Here is a 24,207-nt window from a genome sequence, read left to right as displayed (position 1 = left end):
TGGAAAAACCTTAGCTTTGACTATACAAACCTTTGTTGGCAAAGTGATATCTCTGCTTTTTAATACACTGCCTAGGTTTGTCATAGCTTTTCTTCCAAGGAGCAAGCGTCTTTTAATTTCATGGGTGCAGTCACCATCTGCAGTGATTTTGGAGCCAAAGAAAATAAAGTCTGACATTGTTTCCACTTTGCCCCCATCTATTTGTAATGAAGCAATGGGACGGGATGCCATGATCTTAATTTTTGCAATGTTGAGTTTTAAACCAGCTTTGTCTCTCTCCTCTTTCACCCTCATTAAGAGGCTGTTTTTTCCCTCTTTACTTTTGGCCATTAGAGTGGTATCATCTGCATATCTAAGGTTGTTGATATTTCTCCTGGCAGTCTTGATTCTAGGATTGTGCTTCATCCAGTCTGGCATTTTGTATGATGTACTCTGCATATAAGTTGAATAAGCAGGATGACAATATACAGCCTTTACGTATTCCTTTTCCAATTTTGAACCAGTGTGTTGTTCCCCATCTGTTTCTAATGGTTGCTTCTTGACCACCCTGTTGGCAACTTAATCTTGGACTTTCCAGAAAGTCCAAGAAAATACATTTCTGAAAAATAAATGTATTTATTTTTATTTTGAAAACAATAAATTTCTGTTGTAAAGCTCCCCCTTTAACTATGTGGATCACAACAAACTGTGGAAAATTCTTAAGGAGATGGGAATATCGGACCACCCTCCCTGCCTCCTGGGAAACCTGTAAGATGAATGCCAAAAAATTGATGGCCTTTGAACTGTGGTGCTAGAGAAGATTGTTGAGAGTTCCTTGGATAGCAAGAAGATTAAACCAGTCAATCCTAAAGGAAATCAACCCTGAATATTCATTTGAAGGACTGATGCTGAAGTTGAAGCTCCAATACTTTGGCCACCTGATGCAAAGAGCCGACTTGCTGGAAAAGATCCTGATGCTGGGAAAGATTGAAGGCAGGAGGAAAAGGGGACAACAGAGGATGAGATGGTTAGATGGAATCACTAACTCGATGGACATGAATTTGAGCAAGCTCCAGGAGTTGGTGATGGACAGGGAGGCCTGGCGTGCTGCAGTCCATGGGGTTACAAAGAGTCAGACACGACTGAGCGACTGGACCGAACTGAACTGAGGGAACTTCTGAGAAGGGCCAGGCCAAGAGTGGGAGCCCAGAGGCGGGGAACTGGATTCTCAGAACATCCCTGGGGCACCCTGAGGGACTCTGGGAAATAGTGAAGGACAGGGAAGCCTGGGGTGGTGTAGTCCATGGGCTCACAAAGAATCAGACCTGACTTAGTGACTGAAAGCAACAGCAACAGCAGCAAAGCTCCCCAGTCCATGGAACTGCAGAGGAATCCCCTCAGAGAAACAAGGACGGCCGGAGGGCGGGGCACAGAGCAGACTCAGGCTTTCACTTCTCCGTCCCGACCTGCTTCAGCTTCAGTTTCCTTCTGGTGAAACAGTGCTTGCGAGGTTGCCAACGTAACCCCCAAACAAGCGAGACTCCCATGGCGGGGGGCCCCTTTGGGATGAGGCTTTCTTCCTCGGAAACTAGGGGAGACGTGGATCTTGACTTTCCATGAGAGTTCTGAAACCCTGCAGAGATGGCTTTTCTTGTCTGGCTGGCATGATTTTAGTTCTCTATAGACTTACGTGTCAGTTAAGGGTATAAAATGTTCTCTCAGGTCCTTTCCAGCTCTAAACCCAGCTTTTCACTGTCACTGTTTCTTATTATTGTTCGTTTTTATAAGATATATAATTTTTTTAGGAAAAACAACAACAACAAACCCAAAACCAACCACAGAACAGCGCTTTCCTGTATTATGAAGGAAGTATGTGCATATGGGTGTGTAGAATGGTTCGGAATGGTTCATTCTGTTTAACTAACAGAATGAACACGGTCTGCTGGGTATAGGGAATACAAAGATAGTGAGAGGGTCCCTTTCAACGGTTTAGAATACACTGGAAAACATTCAAGTAACTGGTCTTGCTTTTTATTTTAAGCTCAAAAAGAAAAAGAACAAAATACAGTGATGACTTGTTCTCCTACCATTCCCTACCTCATTTATAGAGCATGCCTCATGTTTTAAACCTCTGGGAAATAACAGCAACAGACGCCAAGTGTGTTTTAACAGAGCCGAGTGTCTGGCTCAGGTTCTAAGCACAGACAGGGGATGCTTGTATTAAGTTAACACACATTAATATATGAGCTCATCTGATGCATGCGGTGAAGGTTCAAGATGGCAAATGGCTCTTACAGCTGCTAAACTCAGCAAAAGCTAATTGCCCTTTGGAACTGGACAAGGATGGTTGCCGGACACTGTGAAGGTACTTAATGCCACAGAATTATATACTGGAAAGTGGTTAATTTTTATGTGAATGTCACTTCAATTAAAAAAAAAAAAGCTGATTGTCACCTGGGCCTCTTGCTGGACTAAGATGCACTGCCATACCCGAGATTAAAGGTCTGAGAATAACCTTGAATCAAGGCAGCAGGGTCACGTTTCCTTTGTGAACGCACAGTAGAGGTGAAAGCCATGGTCGTGAGCAGACGATTAGACCCAGAACCACGTTCTTAGCCCAGCAGGACCCTGACCTGTGCACCTCACTGACACGTCTAAGGTGAAGAGGATTCCATAACTTTCTTTGCTATAGCTGTCTGCCTCCTCAGAGTTACTCTTTATTTAACTTTTACCATATAATAGCATATTTCACTCTTGCCTCGTCACCCCTCCACCTAATCCGTAATGTTTCCTACATCTGAAATGCCTGGCAGTGTGCAGCAGAACATTGGTCTTACCACGCTGTGGTTGCTGTTTGCCTTTTGAGGGCCTCCTGAAAATGTCTATGAGTGGAATGCCTTATTTTCACATATATGGACACACCTCCTTCTTCCTCTTGGATTCCTCCCAGCTGGGGGTTCAACCTTAGTAATTTAATCACCCAGCCTTCTTGGCTTGGTTTCCATGGCCTTGGTTACATCATAATTTCCTTTCACCGCATAGTGTATATTTTCTGGCCAACTGTCTGGTTTCTCCTCTTCTGTACAACTGTGGGACAACGATGGAAGGACATGACTTCAAGCTCTTGTTTCTTTTCTTTGCGGGAATGTTCAGGCTCTCTTCTCAGCTCCCTGAATCGCTGATTTCTTTCAACAGCATTTGCATATCAGTGCTCACAGGGTGAGCCGTTCTCCTCTGTCTTCATTCTATCTTTACTGTTCACACTCTGATGTTTTGCATGTTGGTTGGTACCCACCCTCAGGAATAATGGGGCTCTTTTTGGAAATCTGCGTGTTTGTTTCCTTAATCTTTGTTCTTGTCGGCCCACACGGGTGCCCTGTGACTCTCAGTGGGCCCAATGCATCGAGGTTGTCGCTGCCCTTCAGTACACAAGCCATTGGACCTAGGGTTCACATCCTGACATGGTCACTTTCTGACTTTGGATTCTGGGCTCAGTTCTTAATAATTCTTTAGCGGTTTTGGGAATTCAATAAACTTGTGCCTAGGGCAAGACATATAGGACACACATCCAGGAGATAGTAGGTATGCCATAATGGTTTGTTGGATTTAGAGTAAAATTGTTTTCATCTCAGGAAATATTTTCTCTAATCTGAATCTCTGACTATAAAGACCCATTTAAGGAATTAAGAAAACAGTCATTCATTGTGGTGGGAACATAAATTGATACAACTTCTCTGGAGAGTGATTTGACCACATGTATATTAAAAGTAGATAAGCTCTCTGTCCCAGCAATTCCAACTGGATGTATTTATACTAAGGAAATAGTTGATCTACCCAAAGATTTTCCTATTCACTTGAAGCCATGTTTGTATTCATAATTTATTGAAAATATCTAAATGTTCGTCAGTAGGCAATGATTAAAAAGATCGTAGTATATCCATAAAAGGAGTAGTATACAGCTGTTTTTAAAAGGTGTTGTAGAAGAATACTGAATAACAAGCACAATATGCATGACATTTTTTTTTTTAATTGTTTATTTTTGGCTCTGCTGGTCTCCATTGCTTTGTGCGACTCTCTCTAGTTGCGGCGAGTAGGGGCTACTCTCTAGCTTTGGTGCTCGAACTTCTCATTGCGGTGGCTTCTCTTATTGCAAAGCGTGGGCTCCAGGGCATGTGGGCTTCAGTAGCTGCAGCTCATGAGCTCAGCAGTTGCGACTCGTGGACTCGAGCTCAGGCTCAGTATTGTGGTGCGGGAGCTTAGCAGCATATGAGATCTTCCCAGGCCAGGGATCAAACTCGTGTCCCCTGCGTTGGCAGGCAAATTCTTATCCACTGTGCCACCAGGGAAGTCCCTGCATGACATTTTAATGAGAAATCAAGGTTAAAACATACTTGGATATTTAGTAGATAAAAAAATCAATCCTGTCAATTTAATAAGTAGAAATCTGTCTCTACCCACTTGCTGAATATGCTCTACCGGTGGCTACTGCCACAGCAAATGGAAGTTCTGTCCTTCCAGTTGCTCAGGACAGAACTTCAATGTCATTTTTTTTATTGTCACAGCCAGTCTAAGTTATCATGATGTCCTTTGACCCTCTACTTTCAAGATCTACCCAGAATCTCAGCCTCACAGGAGTCATCGCTATCATCCTAGAGCAGGCCACTACCATCTCTCAGCTGAATTAGTGCAACATCTTCTCACTCATCTTCTTGGTATTACACCTCACAGGTTATTTCCGACAGCAGTGGAGGGAATCTGTGAAGGCATTAAAACTCTTCACGGAGTCCCCGTGCTCACTGCCTCCCGTCTCACTCAGAGTCAAAGACACAGGAAATGCCTGCACAGCCCTCCACGCCCTCTCCATTAGCTTTTGGATTGCATCTCTTACTCCTTTGCCCCTTATTCTCCCCACCCCAACCTCGTTTCCCATTTCTTGAGCACACCAGGCAAACTCTTACTTCAGGGCTTTTCTGCTGGATGTTCACAGATATACCTGCCTGTCTCCTTCCTCACCTACTTCCAGCTTTTGCTCAAACCTCAGCAAAGTCTCCTTTGACTGCTTTGATTACCATTCCATCATGTGTCCCTACTGCTGGCACGCTTCATCACCTTTACTAGTTTTATATTCTTCCCATCGTCTTATGACTTTCTATCACCTTTCATTGATTCATGATGCATATTTTTTTCTACAGTTAAACATCTATGAAATTGAGATGCAGCTGACAATCACATATGTCTTCCAATGAGTTGGCAGCTGTTATCTTTCATAGTGGTGAATGAGATGATGGTGGACCTTACAGTCAACAGTGATGAATAGCTTCCAAAAAATGGTTGCGATTGGTTACTTCCTTGTATCCATGCTTTTTGATGTGACTTTATAGCTCCTCTATTTTCCTACTCCCTAAAAGTTGCCCAGTCCTGTGGACTGCTTTGATTAACACATTGTTGCAGAAATGAAGGGCCAGTTCTGAGCCTGGTTCTGTGGAGGACTGGTATATATCCCGTCTCTCCTTTGGAACTCTGGCTCCGGCCCTATAAGCTGGCCTGCTGGGTGATGAGAAACAATCGGCCCAATTGCCTCCCCTGCCCCAACTGACAGCCAGGAGAGCTCCCTCGCTAATAGGCAGATGACCGTGGATGCAGAAGTCATCTCAGAAGAGACCAGAAGTACCATAAGTTGAATCCAATCTCCGGAATGACCTAAAGAATGGCCTTTCCTTTGATGTGTTTTATTATGCAAACAGAGGTGATTGATACTGTTGGTGTCTGAGAGTCAGTGAAAAACAATGAATGATTGTCTTATTATGTTTATACTTATATGTATATTTCCCTCTAAGTAAAATACAAGTTTCAGGACAGAGGGCTTTTCCGTCCCTTTGTTTTAATTATGTGACCATCTCCTCTGCCTAAAGGGCTCAATAAATATTAGCTGAATGTCTTATATGTAGGTAAGTGCAGGATAATCCTGTTTATGTGAAAGACTAGAGGACACATGTTAAAGTCTTCATCGGGGTGGAATTTTCCCCCCTTCTTTTGCTTTGCTTATGATGTCCAAAATTCAGCAATAAACAAGCCTTCCTTTTATTTAAAAATAATTTTTGATGTATTAATACTTAATCTTTGCAAGCAATAAAATTGTAACTCAACTAGCCACTACCCTTAGGGGTGACCGCCTCACTGGCTTGGTGGGGTCTTATTTTTATGTTTCTGGCTTCAGGGGTTTCTAGTGTTAATAATGGGCTTCCCCGATGGCTCGCAAGTAAAGAATCAACCTGCAATGCAGGAGACACAGGAGTTCAATCCCTGGATCAGGAAGATCCCCTGGAGGAGGAAGTGGCAACCCCCTCCAGTATCCTTGCCTAAAAAACCCATGGACAGAATAACCTGGTGGGCTACAGTCCATGGGGTCGCAAAGAGTTGAACATGACTGAGCACACATACAAAACAAAAAAGATAGTGCTGATAATACAGCCGTTTTAACTGCCAAGAGAAAAATATCAACCCTGAATAATTTCTCGTTTAGGGCTTGAGTCTTTTGAAATTGTTATCCAAAGATTATCCTAATTGACTATTTCAGTTCCAGATATGCTAACATTTAGTTAACATCTCTTCTTACTTGATCAGTACAGTTCTTATCTGCAGCTATTAGTACATCAAAATGGCATCAAAATGTTAGAGAATCAAGACACTGCCTGTGTTGACTTCTCTGTACTCAGGGTAAAATTTGCTTGCTAAACATCCTTTCTACAAAACTTATTAAAAGTCAGATTTATGCTAACTAAATAAACAACCCCTTAAGTTGAAGAAGGTTGTAGGGTAACACTCCCACCATCTACTTGTTCATTACTGATGAATGCTCATCACTGGCACACTTTTAGCCAATGTATAGACAGTAATTGTTGTTTCTTTATTTTAATGTAGAAAACTAGAGTACTTTACAACAATCTGAAAGCTTTTTCTTCTTCACTGACACCCCAGTTGCTTCCTAAGGCATTCTTCCTCTCTGTTAGTCCATCCTTTTGCCTTAAAATATCTGTTAAGCATCTCTTCTTTTTAGGCACAGTGCTAAGTGACACATAGAAAAACACAGGTGAGCGCTCCTCCCAAGAAGCTCCAGTGTGGCGAGACAGGCCTGCAAACATATAATCGTCGTCTAGGGAGATGAGAGTTAATGATAAGCAGTGGTAAATATATAGTGGAGCCCCGAGCAGGGGTGACCCAGTTTAGTCGCTGGGGTGGAGGTGAGTGAGGTTGGCACAGTCTTCACCGAGACTGAGATGCACTCACGGGCTCTTACGGGATGAGTAGAAATGGAGGAGAAGGTGTCGAGGAAGGGGAGTGTCACATGCAGCAGGTGAGGCAGAAGAGAAAAGGGTCATAAAAAGTCTTAATTAAAAAAAACAACAACATTACCAAGATAAGATTGTTTTCGCTGAGAGCACTGGCATTTTGGTGTCCGTTGTCAGACCAGAGGGCCCAGGTGTCATGGACTTAGAGGACCAGTTACCAGCTGTGCAAAAGGCCCCTCACTTAGCAGGATTAGGAAGATCTGTCTCACTTCACATTTCATAGAATTTACTCTTTTTAATGTTCATTTATTTTATTTTATTTGGCTGTGTCAGGTCTTAGTTGCACACACAGCTTCTTTGTTGCATCACGTGGGATCTTTTCTTGTGGCTCACGGACTCTCTAGCTGTGTCGCAAGGGTTTAGTTGCTCCACGGCATGTGGAGTCTTAGTTCCCCAACTGGGGATTGGACCTGAGTCCCCTGCATTGAAAAGCAGATTCTCTCCGATGCAGACCTAGGAGTGGAATTGCTCGGTTCCGTAATAACATGTCCATTTACACCTAGGAGTGGAATCGCCACCCTTTCTTGGCTACCCTTGGTATCAGGCAGGGATCCTTTTCCATTCTGCCATGACAGAGGGTTGAGAAATGCTGCTAAAGGATCCCTAATAACCTCTGCATTGCTAAATTCTACCAACATTAAAAAAAAAAATCTTTAATTTACTCTCTACCCTTGGCTTTCACAATACAGCCCTCTCCTGGGTCTTGCCTGCTTCTCCAGCTGTTTCTCTGTCTCTTCTCTTACACATTTTCTCCTCTATCCAACCATTGTAGGTTGAAGCTCTTAAGTGCTCAGTCCTGGACCCTCTCCTCCTACTCCACACTTGTCTCAGGCATCCTCATCCGTCAGTGGGTTCCCATGTAGGGATGCCTGAAGATTTATGTCTCCTCTGGGCTCCAGCCTAGCATATCCTACTGCACGCTCGAGGTCTTTTGGAAGTGTCAGAGTCGCCTCAAAAAGAACATGTCTACAATTAAGTTCAGCATCTACCTCTACTCCTTCAAGCTGGCTCTCTTCCAGAGTTTCCTAACTCAGGGAATCAGAGGGACCATTATCCCTTCTGTAAGCAAGAAAGTGGAAATTACCCCTAACAGCTCTTGCTTAAACCCCTCATGGTCAAGTCCTGTTAAGAATAGCTCCTAAACACCCAATTCCCCATCCCCACACTCACTACAGAGTGAGTTTATCTCTACTGCTTTCTACCTGTCTGCTCAGCCCCACCCTCTTAAAGCTTGTACTGCTGCCAGAGTAATCTCTTTGAAATGAACATTTGATCCCATCACCACCTCCACCTCTTACTTAAAACCCATCAGTTTCCCTGAGGATAAAGATAAACCACCATCTCCCACCAAGCCTGTCTCTCAGGTGTCTCGGACCTTTCTTCCTCCACACTGTCCCTTGAGTTAGCATGCTCACTTCCACCACTGAGGCTTTGCATAAACTCGTCTCAGAATGCTCTTTACCCTCTTCTTTGCTATTAACTCTTACCCAGCTTTCTAATCTCACCTCATGACACCTTCCCTGACCTCCTGTCTCCATCAAATTTCCCTCTCAGATTCTCTCATTGTACCCCTATATAATACTCATCACAGCTGAAACGCCACTTGTGCAATTATTTGATTAATGTCTATCCACCACTAGACTGTGAACTTCAGGAACCAGGGGGTTGATTTATTTGGTTTCCTATTATTATTTGGTTTCCTGTTATTACTCAGTACCCAACACAATGGCTGGTGCATCATAGATGCTTACGAACTGTTTGTGGAGAGAATGAATGAGTGCCATCCTAAGAAGCTGGCTATTTATCCTGTGGGCATCATTGAAAGAATGCAAGCAGAAAAATATGGTGATTTGAATTTTAAAAAGAAAATTCAGCAGTTTTAAGATAGGACAGACAGGGGTTTAAAGGACCAGGTTTAAACCTGTCACAATAGAACAACTGAAAATTATTGAGATTGTAAACCAAAGTGCCGTGGGATTGAAGAGCAGGAGATGGCATGATGGTGCTTAGAAGGTAGACCCAATAGAACTTAGTGATTCAATGACATGGATGTCTGGTTGGAGGGGAGTGCCCACTAATCCAGGGTGTTCAGAGAATGAAATTTGTTTGCAGCAAGAGAGAACGTGAGCTCAGTTTTGGATCTGATGAAATTAGAGGTCCATATGAGTCTTGCATGAGATATGAGATATCTACCAGGCCGTCTGATATTTTCAACCCCCTTCATGGTGGCTTATTCTCATCCTGTTAACAAGGTCCAAGTTCATTCTTTTAAAGATTGAACATTCTCGGAGGCTTATCACCCTTTTATTACTCCTGCTCTTAACAGAATATCCCTGAACGGGCAGGGGGCGCATATGCTGCATGTGCGCAGGGCGTACATATCTGCATGTGCTCACCTCCTGTTTGTCCCTGTACTGTCTGCTCTCTTGGCATTTCTGAAACTGCTTTCAGTAAGGCTCCCAGAAGCTAAATCTGCACCCCTGGAGACTGAATATACAGATGGACAATACCAGACCATATATAAAAATATAACTTTGACCTGCAACCTTCAGCAACAAGCCCGTGAAACCAATCCTTTATGTACACTGAGCAACCCCAGGAAGCCGGCCTGTTATCCATCAGACTTGTTGGAAGCTTCAGATCGCCATCCCCGGGGACAGTTCAGGAAGTTAGGCCATAACTTCTATAACAACCAGCCCCAGATGACCAGGACTTGATTCATAACCAGAAGTTTCCCTGTTTTCTTCCCCACCTGAGGGCGCCTTCCTCAGCCCTCTTCTCTACTTGCATTCTTAACTCTGCTCAGTGGCGGCATCTGCTCGTTAAGGTTTTAAATACCACTTCTGGTGCACTTCCTCACCCCTGTGTGCAGCCCAGACTTGTTCTGCAGGTTGTCCCCTAAACTCAATATATATATCCCAAAGCAAGCTGGTCTCCCACCCCAGCACACTGGCCCTATCATCTTCCCTCCTGTTTAGTCATGCCACACTCACCAAATCACCACAGAGAAATAAGTAGATTGCACTGGTTGCTTTGGCCTCCTAAACACATCCTTACTGCCTCTTCTTCATCCCCATCACCACTGCACATGTCAGGACTTCACTATGTCTTTCCTAAAATATTGCCAGTCACCTAATGATTTTTCAGTTGCCAAGCTTGTCCCCTTTCACACAAGCCTCTACTGGTCTTTTATAAGCATACATCTCAGTATGCCATGCCCCACCCCAAACCCTTCACTGCCTCTTGACTGTTTCATAAGGGAGCATGTTGGCTCCCACAACGACTCACCAGCCACATTTCCTGCCAAGCAAGGAAATGGAACTCAATGTCCTAAGTAGACACGTCACGCTGTTGAGACCCCGAGCCTGTGCAGTGATGTGTCCCAGGTGGAGGGAAAGCTCTGATGATGCCCTCCTCATAGGTGACCTATGGTCTTAGCTTGGAGTCCTGACAGAACGTTCACAGCAAGTAGCTTGACGCCTGTGAAGAGATCTCTGCTCAGACAGCCGCCAGCCTGAGGGCCATGTTGGATTCAATTAGCTGTGGTTCGTGAACTTGAGAATTCTCTTTCTTGGACGCCCTGGTTTCTACTTGGCTTTTAGGTATGGCTGGAACCAAATAGAGGAGATAGATGCTTTCCCAGGAGCAGGGGAGTTTCACACACTCCCCCTCAGAAGTATTCATCAGCTGCACAGAATGAGTCCTTGCTTATACTTACAAATGTGGCCCTTCCCCTCCTGTGACCCCGTCACCAGATGAGGCTAAGGGGGACAGTGGGCTCCCCCCGACTCTCCAGAGACACGGCCAGGGTCCCAGCAGGCATCCTTCTGTCAGCCAAAGCAACAGGAAGAAAGAAAGTCAATATTGGAGGGCAACGGCTGATTGTTAGAGCTGGGCTCAAGTGGAGGAAAGATAATGGTCTGGTGATTTCACACGTAAACATTTTTAAGATGCCAATAGCCAGCAGGCAGCTTTTCACATCAGATATCTGTGAAGAGCGGCGGAGTCGGGGGAAGGTGGGCAGACAGGGTCCTCCCACCTGAAGCTGAAAATATAGGAGCTCAGTCTGGAGGAAAGGGTGTCTCATTTTCCAAGTGCCAGGTCGCGCCTCCCTGATTTACGGCAAGACTTTTGAAGCTGACTGCCCAAATCTAAAGTTACTGCAGCGGCCTCCTGCGCTGGGAGCAAACGATGAAGTGGATGACAGTGAAGGAGAGTAAATAGAGCCCTAGGAGGCCGGCTCTGGCCAGGAGCTGCGCCCGTGTCACGACAGACTATGAAGCCTGACGCTGTGGGAGTCGGGATCATCTTTACGGGGGTGATACAAAGGCAAACGCCTGGGACACTTAAGCTGCCTGCAGCGGGCAGCTGGCTGTGCTCCGTGATGTGGGCTTGTGTTTTAATCACCCCCCCATATGCACATATACACACACACAGCACGTTTGCACCACACATACATGCACACATACATGTATACACACTGCACACCTCTGCGTACATACATGCTTACATACATACCACGTATTCACACCACACACAGATACATGCATACATACATACCACATACACACACACCCGGCACATACATACACACATACACTCCTACACACACACACCCATGCACACACACACACTGCCTGTTCACACCATACATATAGACACATACACTGCACATACCACTCACACATACATACTTTCAGGATAACGTTGTAGTGATTCTACTAGGAACTCCGGTGCCGGCTGCTACCGTGGATGCTGTGGAGTGAGGGGGAAGGAGCCTGCTAACTACAGCAGCACAGAAGCCGTGGTGGTTATGGTTCTGAGCTCTTAAAGCTAAACGTTGATGCAGCAGATGTCCAAATGGAGAAGTTCCATCTCTAGCAGGCCCACTGGCTTATGATGGGGGTCGAGTTTACCCAGAGGTCAGTCTGTATATAGGGCCACATTAAGGAGAAGCGAAACCTTGGACGCTTATAGTGGAGTGACCGCCTGGTTTTCAGGAAACAGATGTGCCTCTGAGGAGGGGTGCAGATTACAGCTTGGGGTGAATGAATGTGGCTGTGGAGGGGTTTATGGGGCTATTTTTGCTGGAACGCCAATGAGTGGAGCCGAGCGCTGGGAGGAGGCAAGAGCCTGTGCAAGGAGGCCTGACTTGGCCCAAGAGACCCTCGCCTCCCTCTCACCTAGAAAGTTCTTCCCTGCTGGCAAGTGGGAGGCAGAGTTGAATTGGATAATCTTCATTGTGATGGATAGAAGTGATCCTCTAAGTCTGAGGGCACCTTTGCTACTGTAAGAGGGACTCATGGAGGCTCTGATCCGCTGACACTAAAGAGATTGAGGCTCAGTAGTGAGCAGACCTCCAGGCTGGCAAGGCTTCAAGCTCTTTTATTCCAGAGACCTGATTACTCAGGTGACAACTGCCTGCCTTCTAGGCTTCCCTTGTAGCTCAGCTGGTAAAGAATCTGCCTGCAATGCAAGAGACCCTGGTTCGATTCCTGGGTAGGGAAGATCCCCTGGAGAAGGGATAGGCTACCCACTCAAGTATTCTTGGGCTTCTCTGGTGGCTCAGCTTGTAAAGAATCCACACGCAATGCAGTCAATCCCTGGGTTGGGAAGATCCCCTGGAGAAGGGGGCTACCCACTCCAGTGTTTTAGCCTGGAGAATTCCATGGACTGTATAGTCCATGAGGCTGCAAAGAGTCGGACACGACTGAGCGACTTTCACTTTCTTTTCTCCAGCAGGGCTGCCCTTGGTGTGTTTTCCTCAGACATTTTTGGTACAGACTTGTTGAGAGAGGGAAGCCCTGTTGTGAGAGGCAGAGGGATTCAGGTATACATACCCATCGACAACATTTTTGCAGAGAAGCACACCAAGGTGTGGACAAATCGGGAGAACCCACAAAACCACTGGGCAGGAGACGTCCCTTGAGACAATCAGTGGATGCAAGTGTTGGAATGAGGTCGCTCTCCCATCCTGAGCAGGAAATGTTCAGTTTTCCAGTTTAAGAAAACAGCGTGAACCTTCCTCTACTGAGAAGCTAGGAAACAATAGAAGCTATTGACGAAGCCCAAACGATTTTCCCAGCATGAGCAGAGAACTTAGAAAATGTTCTTGAAAAAAAGAAACATCCACAGCCGTGAGAACAGAGGGAACCATGTTGAGAGAGGAAATTAAACATGTCTAGGTTGATTTGGCCTTGATTTACCTGTTGAAAATGAAAGGATATTTCACATTCTGAACAACGTGCCCTTCATGACAAGTTCACCGCTTTGTTGGAAGAATCCAGAAAATTAATAGGTAATTCTGATGGAATAACGAAACCTCTCTCGGGTGGAACATTAATTATCACCCCGCTGTAGGGAAAGGTGATAATGTGGATTTGTCTGGGAGGGAGGAGAGAGAGAGCTATTTTCAGGGTCAGTGGATTTCTCTTTTCCTTTTTTTTTTTTCCCCAGCGGTGAAGCAACACAGGAGAGAATGATGTGACTCTTTTCCCCTACTGTGATCTGAGAAGCTTTGGGATTTGGAGACTCTACTCCTTGTAGGAAGGGGTTAACACATGACCAGGTCCTCTGTTTGCACAGGGAGGCTGCCCTCTTGTCACTGCGGTGAGGGATCCATCAGGGTTCGTATTATTTCAGAAAAGGAAGGGTCTCTACTGCTCCCTCAAGCGCTGTTCACCCGGCTTCACTTCCTCCTTTAACCAGCCCTGGGGACCCAGCATCTGGGCTGTTTCGTTTCTACCCACCACGTTTTCAGTGGGCCACATGGACCGGCCCGCACGCCTGTTCTGTGTGCCAGCTGAGGGTGTGAGGGGCCCACTGCCCGGGCTGTATCCTGGCCTCCTCAGGCCCGGCCGTAGCCTCCATCTTACCCTCCCCGAGTTCCGCCGTGTTCTCTCCGTTCCTACGGCTTGAAGCACATTTCTCCTTCTCTTGGCTGATCTCTGCTTCTCCTTCAGACCCTCCCTTAGGGCCACCTGATCCAGGAAGCCTCCTCTGAGTGCCCCCAGCCCTGTATCTCAGTGAGGTGAATTCCCAGAGTGCCCACGGAGCACCCCGGCTCTCTCCTCACAGCCCTGACCGTGCTGGGTGCCGCCCCTCTGCTCGCTGGTTTCCCACACCAGACCCCAGCGGTTAGATCTTCCATCTCGTGATCCCAGGATGGATCCTGTGAGCCTGACAGGGGCTTGCTGGAAATGGGACTAGAGGGTGTGCCCTGAGGGCGGATGGCGGAGAGGGTCCCCCAGGCTGAAATCCCGTTACCGGCTGCAGGTCCTCTGAGAAGTTCCCGGAAGTCAATGGGCAGTGAGGGGTGAGAATTAGACCATTCTTGGGAAACACCTCACCTTCTGCTTCCTAAAGAGATGCACTGACGGTGCCATTGGTGGGATCTTATTGCTCATCCTGTCTCGGGGAAGGGGGGTCCACTCACTTTGGTGAAGAGACCAAAGCCATGTCAAAGCTACAGGAAGGTATGCCCTGTGATTCTACAGAGCATGTCCTCGGACTGGGTTTGAGGAGCACACTGTGAGACTCTGAGCTGAGACTGTGGTGGCTCAGAGGGTAAAGCGTCCACCTGCAATGCGGGAGACCCAGGTTCAATCCCTGGGTCAGGAAGATCCCCTGGAGAAGGAAATGGCAACCCACGCCAGTACTCTTGCCTGGAAAATTCCATGGATGGAGGAGCCTGGTAGGCTACAGTCCATGGGGTTGCAAAGAGTCGGACACAACTGAGTGACTTCACTTTCACTTTTCTGTGAGATATTAGTATTCTTACCCTCAAATGACACTCTGGGTCCTAAGACCCGGGCAGCTTCAGTCTTGGCAGCTGTCATTCCTTCCTTCCCTCCCACTCTTGCTCTCCGCTTTCCTCCCCTTCTTTGCCTCCTTCCAGGGGCTTTCTAAGGGCAACACACAGATCTCTGAATTGTTGTAAGAGAGCAAGCCACAGATGCGTGTGCGCATGACTGAAGCTTGGCCTGCAGACCTAGCAGGCTGAAAGGGCCAGTCTCAGGCTGGTAGGGGTGCCTCGGCCCCCGACAAACTGGAGTTCGGCCATCTGTGAGTGATAAATCAGGTGCCCCAACTCGTGGGCATCCAGAGAAGAGTTCTCACCAGATCTGAGATTCTCAAGAACAGGAATTGTGTCTTGTTCATCTCCGCCTCCACGGCGCGTCACTCACTGTAGGTCCTGGACGATGCTTGATGAATAAATGTGCTAGTTTAGGACAGCTGTAAATTGCGTGCTAATTATGAAGGGAGGAGAGGACTCTGGGAGGCCTTCTACCTCAGAGGGCCAGGAGCAGAGCCAAGGGTATCACAGGGTGTGGGCACCACCGAACAGGCAGATGGCAAACACATCCTTGAGTGGGAGAATCCAAGTTGCTGTAACCACAGGGTCTGATGATGTCCGGGTTGTCTGAACCCCAGACCAGGAGTCTCAGAATAAATAGCAAAGCTTTCTTCTGGAGACCCCTGTCCTTGTCTTTAACATCTTCTGATCATAGTAAAAATGAAAACGGACAACAGAGTTTCCCTTTTCTTTTCTAAACCCCAGTGAAGTGCCCCAGTAAGTGCGGTGTTGGCACTTACTCAAGAAACATTTGAATGAACGATTCGGATGTGCAGGCAAGCTGGCAAGGACATCTGTCGCAGAGCTGGCGGCCAGCGTGAGTTTGGCTGGTCCAGCTGGCTGGGCGGGGCTCCCCGTCTTCCCTCGGTGCCCCTTCTGGAGCTGGGGAAGCTGGCTACCTTCGAAGACAAGGCAGAGCCTCTCTTGTGTGTAAGGAATTCCCCGGGATGCCGCTTTCCCTGTTACCCGTTTACCTCCGTGTGCAAAACTTCCTTAACTGAACGTTAGTCCCACCCCGCTGGAACGCCCATCTCCCAGTTTCCTGACATGGCAGTATTACCCTCCTCAATCCCAGAGTTGCCAGTAGCGTTTGACGTTTCTGTGTCGGGGCAATTTTTTTGTTTTTTCTGATGGCAGGTTTTTGGGGAAACTGCCAGCCTCATAAAACAAGGTAATGGTCCTTAGGAAACAATCACTTTAGCTATTGTTTCACAGCAGTTGCCCTGAAAGCCTAGAAAGGACCTAGCAATTTCACTGCAGAGGAGCAAAAGGCAAAACAACAGCTGCGGCGGCAGCGGCCGCATGTAGATGGCTGGGAAGGGGATCGCTAATTTTACAAGTGCTCCGAGATCCTCTGGCACCTTCATAGGACACCAGGGGACCTGGAATCACTTTTGCTGGCCGACTTTTCAATCTCCTATCTCTGAACAACTCACGTAGGAAAGAACTTGATTCCGCTGTACATTTTTGCAATTTTCTCTCAGGTCAATATCACACGTGGGTTGCCTAATAGGACATCACTATAAAAAAAAAACAGCAGCTAATTTACAGGGTAGTGGATAAAACAACACTCTTCTCTGGAGAGCTGGGGCAGATAGGTGGAAGGATAAAGTCGGACTGAATGGTATTTGATTTCTTTGTGTATATCCGAGTCACTGGCCCAGACGGGAAGGTAATATATGAAAAGGGACATTTTTGGAATAGTTGTTTTTGAATTATGCTCATGAAATAGACACTCTGCCACGAAGGACATGTGGGAAAGCTACACTCTGACCGCATGACTAATTTTTAAAGCCTTGCATAGAGAGAATTCCCCCCAAGAACACAGCTGGGTTATTCCTTCGTGGACTGAATGTGTCAATTATGAACTGAACTGAAATGAAATTTTACTCCATTGCGGCAGAGTGAACTGAGGAGTGGACATTGGAGCTCGGGCATTACGTAGTAGTTCATACACCAAGTACTATTCTTTTATTAACCTTTAAGAACATGTTTTACATAAAAACAGGCAACATCAAAAAAGCTCAGTTGATAAATGAACATAATATATCACAGATGATTTCATCCACATTAACCTACATTTATTAGCTTAAACTGAGAGATTAGGAAAAAAATCAGATCTCATTCCAGCTTTAATCATGGATACAAATCATTTGATAGTTACTTCATTAAGATTTTGAAAATCAAAGATTAACCTGTGCCATCTGATCCATGCAGCAATTGATAAATTCAGTATTTTCAAAGGAAACATTGAATTTTTTTTCTTGCACCAAATTGAAACCTTTCAGAAACTTGTTTAAATACATCAAGTTCCGAGCCCACCTTTTCAGTATGCATGAGCAAAATACTATTTAATTTCACACTCAACTAATCCTTTAATAATTTTCTTTCACCCAGAATGAAAAAGACTATTATTAATTTCCTAATAAAATTAAAAAAAAATAGTTATCGAGGATATGACTCTAACCTTGGACCAGTTTCAATTTTTAAAAATTTTTTTCTAAGAATACATCAAAGATTAATGTCAATGGCCAGTGAGAAATTGTCCCTAGAGAACTATTCAAGGTCTTTTTCTTACCGCATTCAATTGGACTGGAATGAATTGCCATTATAGCATCTTTATCATCACTTTTAAAACCCTACTTTCTCTTAATACCAACAGTGAAGGCTTTTAGAACTATTATTTACTTTAAGTTAATAAAGTATATCACAGACAAAAATATACAATTTTACACTGAAGCAACATTAAGGGTCTCATGTCAGTGGACCAAAAAAGAATGTCGAGGAAATTTACAGGTAGGATTTAATTACAGAGATTGCACTTCCTTTATGAAAAAGAATGAAACTAGAGCCCTCACTTGTCTCCAAGGGCAAGAGATTGCAAACCCCGTGATCAAAACACCTGCCAGTTAGAAGCTCACTCACTGAAAAATGATCGCATAGCTTCAGCATTGAAGCCCATGAACGACAACAACAGCAACACACACAAAAAAAAAAACCAAAGGGGGAAATAAAGACCACCTCACCCAGAGGCATCCTAAGCTTCTACACTGAATTTCCTGTTTCCCACCAGTTTATGACCCTTAATGTTACTGGATGGATGGTTGCATATTTGAGATGATTAAAAAATGAAAGACTGCTTTAAAAGCACCTCCTCCTCAAGTATGTAATTACATACAAATGAAAGACCCCTTCTGACAGTCCTAGGGGCCCCACTTGTTACTGTTTCATGTATAAGCACCATTGAGCCAATTTTTAAAGCACATTTGCAGTGATCAAATGTGTTCTCAAGTTTCATTGATTTTTTTTTTGTCTTTAAACCAAAAAATGTGTGAAGTGTATCCATTGATGAACGCCTTATCATATCTGAATTGACAAAAATGTTAATTTTGGAAGTGCTTTTAATCACTATTTTCCCCAACAGACTAGAATGGCTTCATGAAACTTGATTAAAGAAATCCGTATCTCCCAAAGAAGCACATATCTGACCCTCTATCACTGCATGCAAAATAAGGGTCTGTCTGAGAGTATTTTTTCCCCAAACTCCTAATGGAAATGGCAGACAACACACAGGAAAGGCTAACCCTTGAACTGACCAACTTCAAGTTTTAAAAAAATCTTTGATTGGATTCCCACCCCCACCCCTCCCAAATCATGTAGCAGTTTAAAAAATTAATGATTTACAAATTATAGAAAAGATATGTTATCTACAATATATGCCAGGTGACTCATTAATTTTTTTTTAACCCATACCCAAATGAATAATTATATTAAACTACCATCTTGGATCATGGTGCTTTCCACAATTCTGAAATTACAAGGAAAGAGGGGAGACATACCAGATTTTCTTTTTTTTCTTTTTGGTTATTCTTTTCTCTGCAGAATTGGGCAGAGAAAAGAAGGCAGTGAACCTTCATTCTTTGGAACAGGCCCTCTATAGCAAACTTCAGCCTGGGGCACCTTTTTATGATCAAATTAAAAACCTTTGAAATCAGAAGTTTATCATGGAAATGCTGACAGATTCTGACCCAGAGAAGGGCTATCAGGCAACACAATAATATGAAGAAAGCTCTCCCTCAAGCACAGTTGCCCTTCAGCATGGGGACAGAGTTGTGTAATGGGCGCCACTGGCCAGCAGACAGCCATGATTTAACGTGCGTGAGCCTTGGTCACACAGTAGCTCTGTGACCCTCTGTTAAGCCAATTTTTCTTTTCTTTTCTTTTTTCCAACTGAAATATGCCTCAAAGGGTAAAGGATTGCAATTTTAGCCTTCCTTTATGGATATATTGCTTTCTTTCAACAATATCTGACGGGCCTGTTGAGCACCACCCATGGGGGTGCTGAGCAGGTTCTAGGAAGGTCTCACTGAATACAGAACACCAAGCATTTTCAGTAGTTTATTTGCATTTTTTTCTCTGCTTATTTTAGTATGCACCACGTGTAAAATCAGATGAGGGCTACAGAAAAAACATTTTCAATGACCGAAATCTTACTTTTCCTTCTAACGATATGGAGCAAATCACATATGCATTGATTATTAGAATAAATGGTTTCTGCTACAGTGCTGAGAAAAAAAAAATGTGTTCATCAATATGAACGGTTCTCATCTACAGAGATGGTTTACATGATGCAAGTAATGAAAGAGTTTTTCCTTAACTAGTCTACTACCAAAACTGAAACAAAATGAATCTTGAAATTCCCCTTGAAAATACCATATGGTTGGTCATGTATCAATAGAGGAAAGACAGTCCCCATCACCAGGCCACCACCATAAAAGCTATATTAAATACATAGAAAAGAAAAATATGGGGACGCTTGTGGCAATGAGTAAATTGATAAGTACAGAGATACACTGCCATAATGGTACATATTTATTCTCTAATAAAGTGAAATAAAAAATAAGATCAATTTGGTTATAGAAATTCCTTAAAGAACACCACCACTTAATTATTTCAAACTTGAACTATCCCAAGAATGTCGTGAAAAAAATTAGCACTGGCTAAGAAGCAAAAGCAGTCTGGGTACAACCCACGTAATCAGCATGCCTTGTGCTTGTCTGTTAACCCTCTGAGTACATCTCTGACATTCAGGATCTCGATAGCTTAGTGCTGAAAAGATTGCATTCCATCTGATTACTCAATATTTCTACTTGACAGGTCTCATTCCACTATTTATTCAGCATAGATCATTCAAATTCTGCAGCGATGCGCTGGGATCCCCATGCTGAACGGCCCTGCATTCTTCCGAGCGGCCCCTCTGCAGTGTTATGGGAAACACGCCACAGCTTTACACAGTCCACAGTCCTTCAAGACTTGGGTGAAAAAGGCCTGAGCCATGCACTGTAAGGTATGTACACTAGATGCTGGCATCATACACACAATGCCCATGGAAAAAGCAGTAATTAATTCAGAGAAAGAAAGTGAAGTAAAGTGAAAGTTGCTCAGTCGTGTCCAACTCTTTGTGACCCCATGGACTATACAGTCCATGGAATTCTCCAGGCCAGAATACTGGAGTGGGTAGCCTTTCCCTTCTCTAGGGGATCTTCCCAACCCAGGGATCAAGTCCAGGTCTCCCGCATTGCAGGTGGATTCTTTCCCAGCTGAGCCACAAGGGAAGCCCAAGAATACTGGAGTGGGTAGCCTATTCCTTCTCCAGGGGATCTTCCTGACCCAGGAATAGAACTGGGGTCTCCTGCATTGCAGGCAGATTCTTTACCAACTGAGCTACCAGGGAGGCCCAAGGAAAACCACAGTCTTACCGCAGGTAGGTCTCCGCACATAGGCTTTCTTCATATTCACACATTTATAACTGAGGCCAATCTAGGAACCTGCTCCTTCGTCTTACTTTGAATAGTGCTTTGCTTTAGAGTTCTAGAGAAAGCAGTAATTTCTGACCAGTTCTGAGTACTCTACTGTATGGAATCTGCCTACACCATACCTTCCTGACGTCCTGCCCGCCCCCTCTTCGCCAGAAAACCCAACTGATTTGTGCTACTTTGTGATGTTGTGTGTCAGATTTCAGGACTCTCTTAAAAAACAGGTGGGGGTGCTCTCAGTAAATGACCTAATATTTACATGGCAAGACAACACAGAAGAGATAAACCTAAAGGTGAAAGAGTCAAAAACTTGGGGGGGGTGCGGCGAGGGGCGGGGTGGGGACCATGGTGCAGAAGTCATGGCATGCTGTGATTTTTAGATCGATAGTAATAGAGACCATACATTTATCAGCTGAAGAGTAAAAGGTGGCCACTGAAGACCGATCTGTGTCTGAACTGACTGTGGAAGTGCCGCACACACATTTCAAGACTTTCAGGTGTCGAAGTACATCTCAGAGCAGAGACAGTGAGTGCTGTCCAGCCATCTAGATGCAAATTTCATGAGCCATCATGGTTGTCTTCCCGGCCAGGGAGCGAAGCAAACCTCAGGAGGACATTTGAGTTGGGACAAACCCTGCCTTGCCAAACACCCCGGCCAGCCTCTTCCCTAAGCACCTAAGCAGTGACCGCAGGCTGCTGCGGGCCCCCATTCCAAGCATAACACACTCCAGGGGAGACACAGGGCTAGGGAGAAAGATTTGGAAACAGGAGTAACATACAGCTGTTGGACAGGACTTGGACCAAAGAAAGAAAATAGCATCTCTCTCTGGACAGCTAAAGACAGTGCTATATAAAGGTCATCCTAGGGAGCGGAGGTTTTATCCTCAGGGATACCCTCTAGCTCTCCCATCCTGTTCTCCCTGAGACTATATGTAAGTAACCTAAAGGTGCACGTGGAATCATCTCACCGATGGTTTATTAAAAAGCATTTTGAGAATATTCTAGACTGCTGGTCCACTCTGCTTTCTCCTTGGCCACCTTGCAAAGCACTTGCCTCTGGGCGCCTAGTCCCGGGCGCTGCTCCTGTGTATGGACTTCATGTTCTGTGTGTGGACTTCATACTCTGTGTGGATCTCACACTGAAGACTGAACTGCGTGAAAAAAGCAGATGAGACAAAGAACAGGGTCTTGTTGCCTCTTCCTGTTTGACATTCCAGCCCTGTAGAGCACCTGGCAATTTATTGCTCTTTTCCACCAGTTTGTTTGTTTTTTTTTTCCTGTAGATGTTTCATACTGAGCAGGCAGACCCTGACTCACCAAGTACAGGGCAAGCTATGGTGACTTCCTGAGGGTCTGCACTGGCAGCAGTAGCAGCTGAAGTGGAAGCAGCATTTCTGGGGCGTCATCAGCACGTCTTCATATGGAGGTGATTTGGGGGAGGGGGGCCACCGTCTATATCCTGGGTCAGGCTGTTGGCCACAGACCCAGGTCCCTTCACTTGGGATGCAGGACTCAGGGAAGCTGGCAGTTAGACCTCTTTCTTTAAAAAAGCCCCTTTCTTAATAGGATTGTGAAGAGGAAAGGGATGCTGATGCTTAAGTTATAAACCTGCCATGTTCTAAACCCACAAAAAAAGGACAAGCAAGACAGCATGCTAGACGCTCTTCCTGTCTGGACATCTCAGCATCTAATAACCCCTTAATCTCTAGCAAAATCAAGAAACATGTGCATATAAATCCAGAGGCCTGAAAGATTCCCTCAAGCATTCTCCATAAAATCCCATGCACTCAGAGGGTTAACACGTGCTATGTTACATACTGCAGAGCCTAGCTCCACTGATGAAAACATTCATTGCTTCTACATTTTAAAAGTCGCAAAATAGCCTTAACCCTTTGAGGACCCAATTAGCAGCAAGTTGTCATCTTCACCAACAACATGTCACAGTCTCATTCAGCAAAAGGGAAATCGCTACAAGGATACCAGAAAAACACACTGTTCTGCTCGGCCATTCAAGCATTGAGTGCTAGGTAGATCAGATGAAACTGTTTGACATAAATTTGGGGGTGGGGGAAACAAACCTCAGAGTCTCAAAGGGTTAAGCTAGGACTTCGAGTAAAAGGGTCTTATTAAAAGGGCGAGTTTGGGGAGCGAACAGTCTCGGAGGAGCTCGGCGAGTAGTCTTCCGACTCCGAGTTGAGTTCCGGCGGAGCTGGCTGGGCCTTGTACCGGCTCCTCACATCCGGGTTGCGTCTTCGTCGGAAAACCTGCCTCTCCTTATCAAGAGCGGTGGTCTAGCAGGGGCATAAAATGAGAAAGAGGACAATTAGGCCGAAGGAAATGGCAAACACACACACACACACACACACACACACACAAACGCACGACACTTTCTGGAACTTTCTGAAGTCAGAAAAATATGCTGGCTAAAGTTAACCGTCCACAATGGCTCACTTATGGTGCCCACAGTCACCACTGCTGGGGTGCCCTCTGCTCCCCCAGATGCAGCTCCTGCGAGCCCCTCGTGGTGACATCGCAGGCACAGGCAGGATGGATGATGTTCAGCCTCTCACCCGCCCTCCCTAGACTTCCCTGAGCTCCACATCTGTGACCCTTGGTTGCTCCCAGCCTATCCAGAGACCCCCCTTCCCACAGCCCCACCGGTAAACGGGAGCCCAGGGCTTGTGCGCCTGACATGCGAGGACACCGGGCAGTGCCTCGTTCATCAACATGCAGCTCCAGGCAGCTGTATAATAAAAGACGAGAGGTGATGAAGTTGTCAGACACGGAAACAGAGCCACAAGCTCATCCCGTTATTTTAGCACCTCCTCATTCTAAATGATCTTATTATCTGTTGACGAGGGAGTGTGGGAAGGGTGGGTTTAATTTGAATGAACCAGCTCTGACGTTGAAAACTGCTCTGAATGCAATTAAACCTGATGGAAACCTTCCCATGGATTTCCCTCTACAAAGTTCGTTTTCACTGTAGTACATGGAAATCTACGGAACTGAGGTTCAGCGTCAGGGACTCCAACTCCTGCCTCCTTTTCCGGAGGAAACCTCGGATCGTCTCCAGGATGTGCTCTGGAAGTTATTATGACATCAGGATTGGGAAGGGTATGGCTTCATTACAGATTTTAATGGGTGTGAGCAGGATGGCTCATTACAGAGAAACCTTACACAGAGAGCAGGAGAGCAGGTACAAAGCCTG

The 24,207-nt window shown here is 45.4% G+C and overlaps 1 protein-coding gene and 1 long non-coding RNA gene across 5 annotated transcripts in view; both read right to left on the bottom strand.

Moving 5' to 3' along the window:
- Positions 1-4,033: 4,033 nt before the first annotated feature.
- On the bottom strand, positions 4,034-12,149 carry LOC147361555 (uncharacterized). The gene is made up of 3 exons (XR_015138068.1): positions 12,023-12,149; positions 11,047-11,155; positions 4,034-4,330 (listed from the first exon to the last, which is right to left on the bottom strand). It is a non-coding gene; the product is annotated as an uncharacterized LOC147361555 (long non-coding RNA).
- Positions 12,150-17,125: 4,976 nt separating this feature from the next.
- DCLK1 (doublecortin like kinase 1) overlaps positions 17,126-24,207 on the bottom strand; it is a 356,767-nt gene continuing 349,685 nt past the window's right edge. For 3 of the 4 annotated variants that reach the window (XM_086329367.1, XM_086329369.1, XM_086329370.1), the window contains one exon: positions 17,126-23,290. In XM_086329367.1, coding sequence (XP_086185493.1) covers positions 23,126-23,290 — 165 coding nt within the window. In that variant the 3' untranslated portion in view covers positions 17,126-23,125. The remainder of the gene's footprint in view (positions 23,291-24,207) is intronic. The other variant, XM_086329368.1, reaches the window with a different exon arrangement.

This window comes from Bos grunniens, chromosome 12, assembly GCF_055505025.1.
Source record: "Bos grunniens cultivar Pamir isolate PY7600 chromosome 12, Bosgru_T2T1.0, whole genome shotgun sequence".
In the NCBI taxonomy this organism is placed as follows: Eukaryota; Metazoa; Chordata; class Mammalia; order Artiodactyla; family Bovidae; genus Bos; species Bos grunniens.
This window is presented reverse-complemented; position numbering and strand designations above follow the sequence as displayed.